This window comes from Salmo salar, chromosome 27, assembly GCF_965601325.2.
Source record: "Salmo salar chromosome 27, fSalSal1, whole genome shotgun sequence".
In the NCBI taxonomy this organism is placed as follows: domain Eukaryota; kingdom Metazoa; phylum Chordata; class Actinopteri; order Salmoniformes; family Salmonidae; genus Salmo; species Salmo salar.
The window spans coordinates 43,810,001-43,822,364 of record NC_138317.1 but is presented as its reverse complement, the minus strand read 5'-3'; the positions used below and the strand labels follow the sequence as shown (position 1 = coordinate 43,822,364).

Here is a 12,364-nt window from a genome sequence, read left to right as displayed (position 1 = left end):
GAGGAGAAGAGGGGAAGAGATGAGAGGAGGAGAGGAGGAGAGGAGGATCAGGGGGGTGTGACCTGATGTGACTTCCTGTTGGAACGCTCAACTGTCACTCTAACAGGACATCAGTGTGTATAGCGGTTCTAGGGCTGTGGCGGTCACGCAATTTCATCAGCCGGTGACTGTCAAGCAAATAACCGTCGGTCTCACGGTAACTGACCGTTAATGAACAAACACATTCAGCATCTCCTGGCTTCAACCCATAGCCTACAAGCCATTTTAAAAAGTCTAATAAATCAATCCCCCATAGTACAAAAGTTTACCTATTCTGTGTGAGAAATAATAATCATAATTATTATAATAATAATAATTATTCATAACATAGTCTGGGACAGTTGTGGGATGCGATAGATCCCCAATTAATACAACCACTAGCATCAAAATATATATATTTTTTGACGCAACAGATGAGAACGTTAAGCTTAAAATGTTGATAAACTATTAGTCTATTTGTTCCACATTATAAGCACAGCAATGAGCACATGGCAGTCGGCTATAAGCATGAATGTTCCATTAGTGGGAAAACACCATTATCAAAAGTGACAACAAATGAAATTATACATTTAATGCTTTTATTATAAAGGTGCATTTTTTATGGTGAAAATGATCTTCCCCAAACTTGAAACTCACACGCTGCTTTATGTATACCAGTTAGGCTCTATACCCCCTTGTAAAGAGGATTAATGTGCTTCATTTTAACAAGTTATTTGGCCTATGGGTTAGGGCGACATTAGATGTGCGACTGATTCGAACAAGTTGTTTCTTATGCTGGGCATCATTCACAAGTGATAATAAATGTATAATTCACAAGTGGTAGGCTAATATAGTCACCCAGCAGAATATTCTTGATTTAATCTGGTCTTTACATATTACTAAATAAAATATGTGTAACATTTGTTTTGATTTAGAATGGACCATTATCATGCACCTGTGTCAAAACAGGGGCAGCTGGGAAAAAAAAGACATGTCATATGCACTTAAATAGCGAATGGAGCACGCTTTTCCCCGTGGTTTATTTTCATGCCAGCAAGCTAGGCTATACTCCTGCTGTAAATATAAGCAATGTGCTGAATATTAGGAAAGTTGAGAAATAAATATAGTAGGCCTAGCCTATAGAAAGCTGATGGGATCCTCCTCTTTTTAATAGAGGCCATCAGTCTTGTTTTCTCACGCAATTGCGTAGCCTATAGAAAATGTTGCGCAACATGAGCTCATGGGCTCTCATGAAGTGTTTGATTAGATTTTGATTACATTTGCATTGATGTCAGAGTGATTAGAGAATGACAATAGAGTGCTGAGTACCAGGCAGTTAGCATGTTTGGTAGGCTACTAATGACAAGCTTCAGTTTGGAGAATTTGACTGCCTTCATGACTCGTGACCGCCGGTGTGGTCGGTCCCGCCGCCCTAAGCGCTACCGCGCGCGCTCACCGGCGCACAGAGGGCACCCCGGCGGCCCCCCGTGGGAACGCCCACACCCGGGGCACCCTGCCACCCTGGCTACGGGGCCTCACGTGTGTGTAGCAGGACATCAATACCAGTTTGTTTAGCAGGACATCAATACCAGTGTGTGTACAGGAAGTCAGTACCAGACATCATTGAGGACTCCATCCTTCTGCCTCCCCCGCCGGCGCAGGGTTCTTCTTTGTGTAGAAGAAGGACAAAACCCTGCACCCGTATATCGAATTCTGGGGCCTTATTAAAAACGACTACCCACTTCTACTCATCACTTCGGCTTTCGAGCCTCTCCAGAGGGTTACCATCGTCTCCAAGTTGGACCTCCAGAACGCCTACCATCTGGTACGGATATGGGAAAGGGACGAGTGGAAGACCCCCATTAACATGGCTAACGGGCACTACGAATACCTGGTGAAGCCATTCGGACTGACCAACGCTCCTGCTGTGTTCCAGGCCCTGGTTAACGAAGTTCTCCATGACATGGTGAACTGGTTTGCGTTCATCTACCTCGATGACATCCTCCTCTTTTCCCCCTCGACTGAAGAACATGTCCTCCAGCGTCTTCTGGAGAACGAGCTAATCGGTCAAAGTGGAGAAAAATCTAAAATCCATCGCTCCACCATCTCCTTCCTTGGATATATCATAGCTGCAGGCAACATATAGATGGATCCTGGAAAGGTGAGAGTGGTGGTGGATTGGCCGAAACCCACCTCCAGAGTGCAGCTGCAATGCTTCCTGGGGATTCGCAAATTTCTACCGCCGGTTCACCTGGGGTTACAGCACCCTGGTTTCCCCCCATTTCAGTACTCACCTCTCCCAAGGTTCAGTTCACGTTGTCTCCAGCTGCAGGACCGAGCGTTCTTGGACCTCAAGCACCAATTCACTACGGCCCCCTATCCTAATCCATCTGGATCCGTCCCGGCAGTTTGTGGTGGAGGTCGACGTCCTGTCCCATCGTCTCAACACCACAGAAAGGAATTACGACGTGGGGAACTGAGAACTACTCGTGGTGAAGATGGTGTCGGAGGAGTGGAGGCACTGGTTGGAGGGGATGGAACACCCATTTATAGTATGGACAGATCACAAGAACCTGGAATATATCTATACACCGCCAAGCGCCTCAGCTCCAGTAAAGCTCGATGGGCCCTGCTATTCACTCGATTCAACTTCACCATCTCCTACCACCCGGGGTCCAAGAATGTGAAGCTGGATGCGTGGTCACGCCTCTATAGCCCTGCTGTTACACCATCGGATCCCGAGACCATTCTCCCTACCTCTTGTCTCGTGGCTGCACTCATCTAGGGTATAGAGAACCGGGTCTGTGAGGCGCAGGGTTCCCAGACGGACCCTGGTGGGGGGCCTGGCTAACCGGATGTTTGTCCCGGACTCTGCCCATTCCTCAGTTCTGGAATGGGCTCATTCCCCTCTTGGTTCCTGACATCTCCGCGTTCGTCACTGCCAGCACCGTTTGTGCCCAGAATAAAACTCCTCGGCAAGCTCCGGCTGGCCTCCTTCAACCACTTCCTGTCCCTCACCGTCCCTGGTCACATATACCCTGGACTTCGTCACTGGTCTCCCTCCATCTGATGGCAACACCACTATCCTTATGGTGGTGGACAGGTTTTCCAAAGCGCCATTTTCATTCCCCTCCCCAAGCTACCCTTAGCCAAGGAGATGGCCCAGCTCATGGTGCAGCACGTCTTCCGTATCCATGGACTTCCGGTGGACATGGTCACCGACCATGGTCCTCAGTTCTTGTCCCGTTACTGGAAGGCGTTTTGCACACTCATTGGGTCGTCGTCCAGCCTGTCCTCTGGGTTTTACCCACAGTCTAACAGCCAGTCGGAGCGAGCCAATCACGACCTAGAGATGACGCTTCGTTGCCTCGTCTCCGCCAACCTCACCACCTGGAGCCAGCAACTCGTGTGGGTGGAATACGCCCACAACACCCTTCCCTGCTCAGCCACTGGTCTATCGCCTTTCGAGTGTCCGATGGGTTATCAGCCCCCTGCTGCTCTTCCCTGAGCGAGAGGAAGAAGTCAGCGTACTCATCCACTGCTGTTGCCGTACCTGGAAGAGAGCCCGGTCCGCTCCTATCAAGACAACCTCCAGGTATCGATGAAAAGCGGACCGCCACCGGACCCCGGGTCCCCGTTATCGTCACGGGCAGAGGGTATGGCTGTCCACTCGGGATCTGCCCCTCCGGGTGGAGTCCTGTAAACTTTCCCCCTGTTTTATCAGCCCTTTCCCCATCTCTAAGATCCTTAGCCCCTCTGCTGTTCCTCTTCTGTTGCCCCGCACCCTCCGTATACATCCCACGTTTCATGTATCAAGGATTAAACCTCTGTCTCACAGCCCTCTGCCTCCTGTTTCCAGGCCCACCCCTCTCCCCTGTCTCCTCGAAGGCCATTCCGCATACACAGTGAGACGTCTCCTAAGTGTTCGACCTCGGGGCAGGGGATTCCAGTACCTGGTTGACTGGGAGGGGTATGGTCCAGAGGAGTGTTGCTGTCACACCCTGATCTGTTTCACCTGTTTTGTGCTCGTCTCCACCCACTTCCAGGTGTTGCCCATTTTCCACACTATCCAATGTGTATTTATACCTGTGTTCTCTGTTTGTCTGTTGCCAGTGCATCTTGTCTCGTCTGGCCTACCAGCGTGTTTTTTCTCTCTAGTCCCTGTTTTCTATTTTTCCCGGTTTTGACCATTCTGCTCTGCCCTGACCCCGAGCCTGCCTGCCGTTCTGTACCTTTCTGACCCTGCCCTGGATTACTGACCTCAGCCTGACCCCGAGCCTGCCTGCCGTTCTGTACCTTTCTGACTCTGCCCTGGATTACTGACCTCAGCCTGCCCTGCTCTGCCCTGACCCCGAGCCTGCCTGCCGTTCTGTACCTTTCTGACCCTGCCCTGGAATACTGACCTCAGCCTGCCCTGCTCTGCCCTGACCCCGAGCCTGCCTGCCGTTCTGTACCTTTCTGACCCTGCCCTGGATTACTGACCTCAGCCTGCCCTGACCCCGAGCCTGCCTGCCGTTCTGTACCTTTCTGACCCTGCCCTGGAATACTGACCTCAGCCTGCCCTGCTCTGCACTGACCCCGAGCCTGCCTGCCGTTCTGTACCTTTCTGACCCTGCCCTGGATTACTGACCTCAGCCTGCCCTGACCCCGAGCCTGCCTGCCGTTCTTTCTGACCCTGCCCTGGATTACGGACCTCTGCCTTCCATTGACCTGTCTTTTGCCTGCCCCCATGTTTGGTCATTAAACATCTGTGATTCGAACTGATTCTGCATCTGGGTCTTATCCTGGGTCATGATAGTCAGTACCAGTGTGTGTAATCAGACAGTCTCATATAATCTGCCCTCCGTCTATTGAAGGGTTGTAACCCTGTGGCCTCTAACCACTCTTTCTAGTCTCCCATTCTCTCCAGTCTCCCCTTCTCGCCAGTCTCCCCTTCTCTCCCCCTCTACTCTCACCTCTTGCTCATGTCTTCTCCTCCTCGTCCCTTGAAGGGTTGGAACCCGGAGTGTTGAGTGGAAGGGCTGCAGGGCGAGACGTTCCCAGACCGCCCGAGAGATGCTCTGCGGCTCCGCCTCCTCTCCAGGCCCCTCCTCTTGTCCCCGAAGCTGGCGCGGCGGCGGTCCTTGAGGCCAGAGAGCCCTGCGGGAGGATTAGATTCATCATCACCGTCCTCATGACGTAGAGTCGCCTGAAAGGAGAAGAAAAGAGAAAGGATGAAACGATGACACAAAGGAGGATGAGGCATTGTGGGTATTTAGAAAAACGGCTTGTTCTCTTCTTTATCAAGGTTCTCCTATTTCTTCAGATTTATCTAGGACCTAAATGTGGTCTATGAAAATCAGGATTATCGGCCAAAACTGTGCCTGTGTGTGTGTGTGTGTGTGTGTGTGTGTGTGTGTGTGTGTGTGTGTGTGTGTGTGTGTGTGTGTGTGTGTGTGTGTGTGTGTGTGTGTGTGCGTGCACGTGGTGTCTCACCTCGTAGATAGTGAGTTGTTCCATCAGGTCCAGGTCAGTTCCTCTCCTCCCCAGGAACCTCTTCGCTACAGCCTCCATCCCCTGGTCCTCCAACCCATCCACCATGTCATAGAAGGAGTCCTGGTCAGGTAACGCTGATAGGGTCTGAGAGGAGGGGAAGAGGGGGGAGAGGGGGGAGGAGGAGGGAGTGGGGAGGGGGAGTGGGAGAGGGGGGAGGAGGAGGAGGGAGTGGGAAGGGGGGAGTGGGGAGGGGGAGGAGGGAGTGGGGAGGGAGGGAGTGGGGAGGGAGTGGGAGGGAGTGGGAGAGAGGGAGGGAGAGGGGGAGGAGGGAGTGGGGAGGGAGGGGGAGGGGGAGAGGGGGGAGGAGGAGGGAGTGGGGAGGGGGAGGAGGGAGTGGGGAGGGAGGGGGAGGGGAGAGGGGGGAGGAGGAGGGAGTGGGGAGGGGGAGGAGAGAGAGAGAGAGAGAGAGAGAGAGAGAGAGAGAGAGAGAGAGAGAGAGGGAGTTTGAATGGGAGGGAGGTGTGAATTTGTGTGTAGAATGACGTGTGTTCTATGTCATATGCAATGTGCTGCCAGACCAAGCCGTGGGTGTGTGTACCTTGTTGATGAGGGTCATACCGTAGACCAGGAGCTCTGTGTCCACTCCATCCTTCTCAGCTAAGATCTCCATGGCATTAGACCACTGCTTACAACCTGGAGAAACACCACTAGTCAATAAGATATCAATCATTCTTTCATTTGACCGTCGAGCTTTATTGATCGCTTAACCAATCCATGACTCAAACACTCAATTAATCACACCCTTAATCAAGGCTGACAGACAGACAGATAGACAGACAGAACGATACCTCTCTTGGTGTCTACAGTAGTGATGGCCTCTATAAGTAGAGGGGCGTTGGACTCTGAGTAGTCCACAAACACCAGCAACAACTTCAGAGCTGTCTTCACCACCAAGCGGAACTGAGACACAGACAGGGTCAGTCAGACACGTCTATAGCATTTATAAAGGTCTTTGGTAGGACTCGACCGCGGATAAAATCCCCAGCTTTCCAATATCAGGGCAGACACTCTGACAACAAGGCCCCAGAGTTTCTAACAATCAACTAACTATTTATTGGTATTTAGTCAGAGTTTCTAACAAACCTGTATATTGGTATTTAGTTTGTACAGTAAAACAGATACTGTAGCTTGTCACCTTTGAGCCAATGAGAGCGTAGAGCCACTGGACGGTCTCAATATGACAGATGACTCCATTCATCCCATCCACATACAGCATGATCTGTCCCAGAGCTAAGAGAGATGGAGGGAAGGAGAGAGAGAGATGGAGGGAAGGAGAGAGAGAGATGGAGGGAAGGGGAGAGAGAGATGGAGGGAAGGAGAGAGAGAGATGGAGGGAAGGAGAGAGAGATGGAGGGAAGGAGAGAGAGATGGAGGGAAGGGGAGAGAGAGATGGAGGGAAGGAGAGAGAGAGAGATGGAGGGAAGGCGAGAGAGAGAGATGGAGGGAAGGGGAGAGAGAGATGGAGGGAAGGGGAGAGAGAGATGGAGGGAAGGAGAGAGAGATGGAGGGAAGGAGAGAGAGAGAGAGAGAGAGAGAGATGGAGGGAAGGAGAGAGAGAGAGAGATGGAGGGAAGGAGAGAGAGAGAGATGGAGGGAAGGCAAGAGACAGAGAGAGATGGAGGGAAGGAGAGACAGAGAGAGATGGAGGGAAGGCGAGAGAGAGAGAGAGAGAGAGAGATGGAGAAAGAGTGATAGAGATGGAGAGAGACATAGATGTAGAGATGGAGAAGAAAGAGGAAACCAAAACAATAGAAGTCAACATCCCTCTAGTCTAGAATGTTGTTCACGTCACCCCCATAAACACACCTGCTTGCATGTTAAACCTGTCACATATGACAAGTGTTTCAAACACACGGCAGTGTTGTCGACATGTGTTTCAGAAAGACCTAATATAAAGCGTTTCAAACGCACGGCAGCCAGTGTTGTAAGATCTGACATCTCTGCCAGGAATTAATAGCCTGTGCTTAGCATCAGATACCAACAACATAGTATTTCAGCTGTTTGAAGCTGGTGTACAAAACCTAAGGTAAAAGACATACAAATTAAACTGAAGCAAGGGAAGCGTAGCAATGGCGTACATAGAACAGATCTACTGTTTGTTAGACTTGCTTTCAATGAGAATGACAGATCTATAACTCACATTTCTATGTGAATTTGGTCCGGACACCCCCCAAAAAAGTGAGATTTTGCAGCTTTAACTCTCTGCAGTGTTGTTCAGTATTCTAGAGTTAAATATTTCGAGTAATGTCATAATATAACCCACAAGCTTAGGAGTTTGGGTCTGAACACCTCCCTCTGCAACTGGATCCTGGACTTCCTTACGGTCCGACCCCAGGTGGTAAGAGTAGGCAACATCACCTCCGTCCACACTGACCCTCAACACAGGGGCCCCTCAGGGGTGTGTGCTTAGTCCCCTCCTGGACGCCCAGTTTACCCATGACGGCGTGGCCGCGCACAACTCCAACCCCGTCATCAAGTTTGTTGACGACAAGACGGAGGTAGGCCTGATCACCGGCGACGATGAGACAACCTACAGGGAGGAGGTCAGTAACCTGACAACCACTCCCTCAACGTCAGTAAGGGACCAAGGAGCTGATCGTGGACTACAGGAAGTGTCGTGGACAACAGGAAACAGTCCACAGCGTCGTGGACTACAGGAAACACATCGACAGGACTGCAGTGGAGCAGGTCGAGAGCTTCAAGTTTCTCAGTGTCCAAACCACTAAAGACTTGAAATGCTCCAAACGCATGGTTCTACAGCTGTACCAATGAGAACATCACTGCCTGCTATGGCAACAGCACCATCCCTCGATCGCATGACGCTACAGAGGGTGGTGCGGACAGCCCAGTACATCACTGGGGCCGATCTCCCTGCCATCCAGGACCTCTATATCAGGTGGTGTGGTAGAAAGGCCCGGAAAATCGTTAAAGACTCCAACCAGCCAAGCCATAGATCAATCTCTCTGCTTCCGCATGGCAAGTGTTCCGGTCCATCAAGTCTGGCACTAACAGTCTCTTGAACAGCTTCTATCCCAAAGCAATAAGGCTGATAAATAGCTAACAAAATAGCTACATGGACTATCTGAGTTAACCTTGTATTCTCATTTACCTTTTTAAGCAGACTGACAGGGCCCTACACACTCACAGGGCCCTACACACTCACAGGACTCTACACACTGACAGGACTCTGACAGGACTCTACACACTGACAGGACTCTGACAGGACTCTACACTCTGACAGGACTCTACACACCGACAGGACTCTGACAGGACTCTACACACTGACAGGACTCTACACACTGACAGGACTCTACACACTGACAGTACTCTACACACTGACAGGACTCTACACACTGACAGGACTCTACACACTGACAGGGCCCTACACACTGACAGGACTCTACACACTCACAGGACTCTACACATTGACAGGGCCCTACACACTGACAGGACTCTACACACTCACAGGACTCTACACACTCACAGGGCCCTACACACTCACAGGGCCCTACACACTCACAGGACTCTACACTCTGACAGGACTCTACACACTGACAGGACTCTACACACTGACAGGACTCTACACACTCTGACAGGACTCTACACACTCTGACAGGACTCTACACACTGACGAGACTCTACAAGGACTCTACACACTCTGACAGGACTCTACACTCTGACAGGACTCTACACTCTGACAGGACTCTACACACTGACAGGACTCTACAAGGACTCTACACACTCTGACAGGACTCTACACTCTGACAGGACTCTACACTCTGACAGGACTCTACACTCTGACAGGACTCTACACACCGACAGGACTCTGACAGGACTCTACACACTGACAGGACTCTGACAGGACTCTACACACTGACAGGACTCTGACAGGACTCTACACACTGACAGGACTCTGACAGGACTCTACACACTGACAGGACTCTACACACTAACAGGACTCTACACTCTGACAGGACTCTGACAGGACTCTACACACCGACAGGACTCTGACAGGACTCTACACACTGACAGGACTCTACACACTGACAGGACTCTACACACTGACAGGACTCTACACACCGACAGGACTCTGACAGGACTCTACACACTGACAGGACTCTGACAGGACTCTACACACTGACAGGACTCTGACAGGACTCTACACACTGACAGGACTCTACACACTAACAGGACTCTACACTCTGACAGGACTCTGACAGGACTCTACACACTGACAGGACTCTACACACTGACACGACTCTACACACTGACAGGACTCTACACACTCACAGGACTCTACACTCTGACAGGACTCTACACACCGACAGGACTCTGACAGGACTCTACACTCTGACAGGACTCTACACACCGACAGGACTCTGACAGGACTCTACACACTGACAGGACTCTGACAGGACTCTACACACTGACAGGACTCTGACAGGACTCTACACACTGACAGGACTCTACACACTGACAGGACTCTGACAGGACTCTACACACTGACAGGACTCTACACACTGACAGGACTCTGACAGGACTCTGACAGGACTCTACACACTGACAGGACTCTACACACTCTGACAGGACTCTACACACTGACAGGACTCTGACAGGACTCTACACACTGACAGGACTCTGACAGGACTCTACACTCTGACAGGACTCTACACACTCTGACAGGACTCTACACACTGACAGGACTCTGACAGGACTCTACATACTGACAGGACTCTGACAGGACTCTACACACTGACAGGACTCTACACTCTGACAGGACTCTACACACTGACAGGACTCTGACAGGACTCTACACACTGACAGGACTCTGACAGGACTCTACACTCTGACAGGACTCTACACACCGACAGGACTCTGACAGGACTCTGCACACTGACAGGACTCTACACTCTGACAGGACTCTACACACTAACAGGACTCTACACACTAACAGGACTCTACACTCTGACAGGACTCTACACACTGAAAGGACTCTACACTCTGACAGGACTCTACACACCGACAGCACTCTGACAGGACTCTACACATTGACAGGACTCTACACTCTGACAGGACTCTACACACTAACAGGACTCTACACACTGACAGGACTCTGACAGGACTCTACACACTAACAGGACTCTACACTCTGACAGGACTCTACACTCTGACAAGACTCTACACACTGACAGGACTCTACACACTAACAGGACTCTACACACTGACAGGACTCTGACAGGACTCTACACACTGACAGGACTCTACACACTGACAGGACTCTGACAGGACTCTGACAGGACTCTACACACTGACAGGACTCTACACACTCTGACAGGACTCTACACACTGACAGGACTCTGACAGGACTCTACACACTGACAGGACTCTGACAGGACTCTACACTCTGACAGGACTCTACACACTCTGACAGGACTCTACACACTGACAGGACTCTGACAGGACTCTACATACTGACAGGACTCTGACAGGACTCTACACACTGACAGGACGATACACTCTGACAGGACTCTACACACTGACAGGACTCTGACAGGACTCTACACACTGACAGGACTCTGACAGGACTCTACACTCTGACAGGACTCTACACACCGACAGGACTCTGACAGGACTCTGCACACTGACAGGACTCTACACTCTGACAGGACTCTACACACTAACAGGACTCTACACACTAACAGGACTCTACACTCTGACAGGACTCTACACACTGAAAGGACTCTACACTCTGACAGGACTCTACACACCGACAGCACTCTGACAGGACTCTACACACTGACAGGACTCTACACTCTGACAGGACTCTACACACTAACAGGACTCTACACACTGACAGGACTCTGACAGGACTCTACACACTAACAGGACTCTACACTCTGACAGGACTCTACACTCTGACAGGACTCTACACACTGACAGGACTCTACACTCTGACAGGACTCTACACACTAACAGGACTCTACACACTGACAGGACTCTGACAGGACTCTACACACTAACAGGACTCTACACTCTGACAGGACTCTACACACTGACAGGACTCTACACACTAACAGGACTCTACACACCCGCTCACATACAAGCTGCTGCTACTCTGTTTATCGTGTATCCTGTTGCCTAGTCACCTTCCCCTTATACACATATACCTCCATCACTCCAGTATCCGTGTGCATTGTGGAAGGGACCCTGTACATAGTATGGTACTGAACTTACTTATTGTGTTCTTCATATTTCTTCTGTTATTTCTAGTATTCAATTGTTATTGATCACTTCATTGTTGGGTTTTGAGTTGGCAAGAAAGGCATTTAACTGTACTTGTGCACCTGACAGTAAAACTAGAATCAAACAACACTATTTTGGGGGTTTATATGGTCTCATTTCAGGTGAATAAAGGTCTTCAATGTGTCATATTATGGTGGTAGAGAGATCCAATCTCTCTACTGGTATCCATTTAAGAGAGAGAATGTCCCCGCTATTTCATATCATCCAAAATGCTAATTAAAAGAGATTAAAATTTAGTGACTACCGAGACCATGTAAACTGGAACAGCATTCTCAGTAACGGGTGCAATAAAGCCAACCACTTACAGATTAGATTAGTTTAGGCAAATGTCTGTTGCATATCACTGTGTAGCAACAATATCAAATACATGCAAAAAACACAGATATTGAGTAAGAAAAAAAACATTACAATTCTAAAAATCAACCTGCAACAGAGCATGCTGGGAAATATGATAATGAGTGCCCCTCCCACATGTGTGGATAACTCCCCTGTCTCTGGTTATGTGTGT

At 50.1% G+C, this 12,364-nt stretch overlaps 1 protein-coding gene across 1 annotated transcript in view; it reads right to left on the bottom strand.

Moving 5' to 3' along the window:
• The window catches only part of LOC106570731 (FH1/FH2 domain-containing protein 3), a 189,568-nt gene that overhangs the window by 81,145 nt on the left and 96,059 nt on the right, over positions 1-12,364 (bottom strand). The window contains exons 6-10 of the mRNA XM_082970279.1: positions 6,689-6,783; positions 6,342-6,453; positions 6,092-6,186; positions 5,494-5,637; positions 4,974-5,206 (exon numbers count right to left, since the gene is read on the bottom strand). Of these exons, the coding sequence (XP_082826405.1) occupies positions 4,974-5,206; positions 5,494-5,637; positions 6,092-6,186; positions 6,342-6,453; positions 6,689-6,783 (679 nt within the window). The remainder of the gene's footprint in view (positions 1-4,973; positions 5,207-5,493; positions 5,638-6,091; positions 6,187-6,341; positions 6,454-6,688; positions 6,784-12,364) is intronic.